The 4,515-nt window shown below is 34.0% G+C and overlaps 1 protein-coding gene across 1 annotated transcript in view; it reads left to right on the top strand.

Annotated features, from left to right (window-relative positions):
* The window catches only part of scarb2b (scavenger receptor class B, member 2b), a 30,475-nt gene that overhangs the window by 14,114 nt on the left and 11,846 nt on the right, over nucleotides 1-4,515 (top strand). The window contains exons 5-6 of the mRNA XM_016470193.1: nucleotides 912-1,003; nucleotides 1,085-1,204. Coding sequence (XP_016325679.1) covers nucleotides 912-1,003; nucleotides 1,085-1,204 — 212 coding nt within the window. The remainder of the gene's footprint in view (nucleotides 1-911; nucleotides 1,004-1,084; nucleotides 1,205-4,515) is intronic.

Raw genomic sequence — 4,515 nt, 5'->3', positions numbered from 1 at the left:
ATAAAATATATATATATATATATATATATATATTGTATTAAAAGATTCAGTGTGGTGTTACTCGATATTGCCATTTAAAAAAAACAGTAAGAACTTCTGAACTATTTTTAGTTTAAAGGAGTTTGCTTGAATTGGTAGAAACTTTGAAATCACTTGCTGGGTCCGACGGCCCATTTTCATAAAAATGTGTAAAATATATATATTTTTTTACGTGTCCACATGCTGTTGCACAAATTATCTTAAATGCAGGAAAAAATGGTCATTGTGTATCACTGAAGTCTTTAGTGTTAATTAAAAAAACATTATTAATTGTTGGGAGAATAATGCAAAATGCTTCCAAACAATAATAATAATACGTTTTATTTATATAGCGCCTTTCAAATACCCAAGGACGCTTTACAAATAAATACTGGGGCTATACCCAAGGACACTTTACATAAGGTAAATAACAGATAGTATACAACATATGAACGGCCAAACAGCAGTCAGAGGTGAAATAATATGCAATATACAAGATAAGTTACAAAACAAGCATAGAACAGAAAATGAAGGCAAGCTATCAATCAAGAAACATTGTAAATAAGTGAGTTATGAGAGCAGTTCTAAAGGTCTGGAGTGAAGAGATAACACGGAGATCCTGTGGTAGTTTATTCCAGAGCTTGGCAGCGGTAACGCACACTAGATAGCCAGAATTTAGGTACTGCAAGCAAATTTTCAGAGCTCGATCTCAAAGTAAGGGCAGGGACAGGGGAGAATTAATTCAGAAAGTTAAGAAGGTGCTAAACCATGAAAACTAAAACAAGAATCTTGAACTGAATACGATAGGTGACAAGGAGCCAAATATGCTACTCAGATCTGTTTTTCTGTGCATGAATGTGTGTATGTATAATCGGCTGCTCTTGTGTTGTCAGAAAAACAGCAGTGATGACGGTGAGTTCGTGTATCACACCGGAGAGCAGAACTACCTGGACTTCGGCCGCATTTACACCTGGAAGGGAGAAAAGTAAAGACCCCGATTCTCCTGAATGTCCTGTTTAATGAAGCAGAGCTGGAGAGGGTTGACTTCATGTGCTTTGTGTCTCAGGATGATGTCCTTCTGGAAGAGCAACCAGAGTAACATGATCAACGGCACCGACGGCAGCGGCTTCCACCCGTTCCTGAGCAAAGAAGAGCGGCTGAACGTCTTCACCCCTGACCTCTGCAGGTAGCGGCCCTCGTTTACATTCATGCACTCAGCAGACGTCAAGGTTATTAGACAGCTAGATTACTAATGCAGTCAGTGCTTTCAGAGTGATATTTGTGCTGAGATTGAGACTTAAAAATTAGCATGCAATGCCTTTTTTCCTGCTTGTTTTGCGTTCACATCTTTTGTTGTTGACGTAATAAACTGAGACGACGCGCATCGAAGTTTTAGTGGAAAAGAGACGTTCAGACAGTCCTCATCTCTGCTGAACAGCAGCTAAAACAGCTCCAGTTGTGCAGCATGAGAGAGATCGAAAATGACGGAGACATATGAAGTAAAAGTGCAGATTACAACAGGTACAGCTGTCAGCCGTGTGGATATTAACAATATCGTTACCAGTTCTCATTTAGAATCGATACTGATTTGGCTTCTTGTTATCAGGATCTTCTGTGTTCTGTTAATGTGTGAGCTTTATATTATTTGTAGTGCACAGTGATTGCACTAAGCTTTGTGTTCTGTTACCTAAATTTAATACACAAAGTATCAGCTTTAAAATTCTGCCAAATTCATAACGAATAAAATAGGGTTTTGGTGCTCTTTAATGTGGCACGAGTGATCTTAAAAAATAATTTGGCACCTATTTTTATTTCTTATTGAAGCCAGTGGCTCCTTAAGTGATTTTTTTTTGTTGTCTGGAGCCCTGTCAGAGTAGAGCTGTGGCAACATGAGTTCTTGTGCTAACACTGATTTGTGAAAGAGCACATGTCGATCCAATTCAGTTTCATAAAAAGCTGAGCCTTTGTACAGGATGACTTTTGAAAGAGCGGCTGGTTGTATCTGATTCAGTGCAGTCCTGGAGCTGTTGTTCTCGTGTGTGGGTGGCTCTGCCGTACCTGTGGTTATTCCTGAAGGCTGATCTCAGTGTGTTTGGCAGCACATGTGTTTTCTGTTGTGTCCTGATAAGAACAGGACTATAAATCACATGCCATCCGGACCTTCAGAACACGCCGTAATATAATGGAAAAGACATCTGTTCAAGCCGTTCCACGGGAACATCCTGAAATTCATCCTGAGTACATGCTGAATCCACTACTGCTTATAATAATTATGAATATTTAATATTAATTTGTAACATTATTTTGAAATAATTTTAGAATTTATATTCGATTATGAAATACATAAAATATACATTCCATATCAATAAAAATTTTTTTTTTTAAATAACTGATAATATAATTTTAGTATTATTTATATGCAATATATACATACATACATACATACATACATACATACATATATACTTAAATTTAGAGCCTCTGAGATTTTATTTACACACTTTTTCTTTTCTTTTGTTTAGTTTTTGCGTTTTAAAAGGTAGCCATGCACTTTTCAGAAATGTTACTAGTATTCATTCAGACTCCAGATAGTAGTAGATAATAGTTTCATTTTGACTCCAGAAAAATTAAAAAATACTGTAGAAAAAGTCTCTGAGAATCAATTTTATTTATTTATTTATTTGTATGTTTGTTTATTATTTGTTTATTGAATAAAATACTTAGGGAAGGAACAAACAGCAGGTTATATATATATAGAATTAACTTTTTGTTTAAAAACTTCAGTTTTAATTTTAGTTTAATTTGTAATATTAGTTTTATGTGCTTTCTTCATTTTTGTTAGTTTTTGTTCTTTTTAAATATTACTATTTAAGATAAATTCATTTTTATTTCAGTTTTTATTTTAGATCTTTTTTTAATTTTTTATTTCCAGTTAGTCATTTTAGTGCTTTAACTTAAACTTACTTCATTTATTTCAAATATTTTTGTTTATTTTTCTTTTAATGCTTATAATTTATTTTATTTCAGCTTAATTTCAGTAAGGGTCAATTTTTCGAAACTGAGATTTATACATCATCTGAAAGCTGAATAAATAAGCTTCCATTGATGTATGGTTTGTTAGGAGAGCACAATATTTGGCCGAGATACAACTATTTGAAAATCTGGAATCTGAGGGTGCAAAAAATCTAAATATTGAGAAAATCATCTTTAAAGTTGTCCAAATGAAGTTCTTAGCAATGCATATTACTAATCAAAAATTAAGTTTTGATATATTTACAGTAGGAAATTTACAAAATATCTTCATGGAACATGATCTTTACTTAATATCCTAATGATTTTTGGCATAAAGGAAAAATCTATAATTTTGACCCATACAATGTATTGTTGGCTATTGCTACAAATATACCCCAGCGACTTAAGACTGCTTTTGTGCTGCAGGGTCACATATTATATATTTTTTAGTTTTAGTGCACAATAATAACCCTGGTGTGGATCATTCCAGAAGTTCTAGTTTCCATTAATAAATCTTATTTAGACACAATCAGTCCTTTGAGCTTCCAGATTTTAATGTTAAAAAAGTCCTTCTATATATATGTGCATTATTTTAAAAGCAGTTTAGAACGGCACACACTATAATACAACACCAGTTGCTTATTTATGGAATATTTCTACCAGAAGTATTATTATTGTTCTAGACTTATTTTCATACAGTAATGACAATGTTTTAGGTCAAATGTCTTTGTTAAGGTAAGTTTGGCTGTTTTTAGATCATCAGGAGCTGAAGTAGCTGATGATAATTTTGGATTGTTGGTGGACGAACACAGCTCTACATATTCAGTCTGAAGTTCCCTTTTAAAAGCACTGTATGTGGAAATGCAGAAGATATTTATTCATCGGCTCAATCTCTGCTGAAATCAGCATGAAATTGGACCAAAGGTCCGAACTTCCCGAATCCCTGCCTGACATCAGCGTTTGTGTCTGACTCAAACTCTGTGTGGAAACAGAACTTTCCTCTAATTATCTGTAATATCATTACAGAAATAAACTGGGGTGATGGGATTTTACAATATGCAGTGTTTCCCACAGGATTTTGTGAGACTGTGGTGGGTGGTCTTCGATGCCTCTAGGGGGGTCTGGGGGCATACCCCCCGTAAGAAAATGTTGTACATTTTAAAGTTAAATTCATAAATCTGGTGCACTTTGAGAGTTCAAAATTAAGAGCTCCAACACAGGTTCAGTGTGCAAAATAAAAGAAAAAAGCTGGTGAATGACCTTGTTCTTGAAATTTAAAGGAGACTCAACCCTCTTTTTAGTTGTGATATAGTGTCTCAGTCTCACTGGTGAATTTGGAAGCCAAACAAATAGAATAAAACAATAATAATAATTTTATATTATTATTCCTATGACAGTTATAGCCATATATTGTAAAACAATTGCACTGTGAAATAAATGAAAACTTTTTTTCAGGTATATTATTTTACCTTACTCTACTGTAGG

The sequence above is a fragment of the Sinocyclocheilus anshuiensis genome, unplaced genomic scaffold (genome assembly GCF_001515605.1).
Source record: "Sinocyclocheilus anshuiensis isolate Anshui unplaced genomic scaffold, SAMN03320099.WGS_v1.1 scaffold708, whole genome shotgun sequence".
Classification (NCBI taxonomy): Eukaryota; Metazoa; Chordata; class Actinopteri; order Cypriniformes; family Cyprinidae; genus Sinocyclocheilus; species Sinocyclocheilus anshuiensis.
Note: the sequence above shows the minus strand (reverse complement) of the source record. Positions and strands in the feature narration are given on the sequence as shown.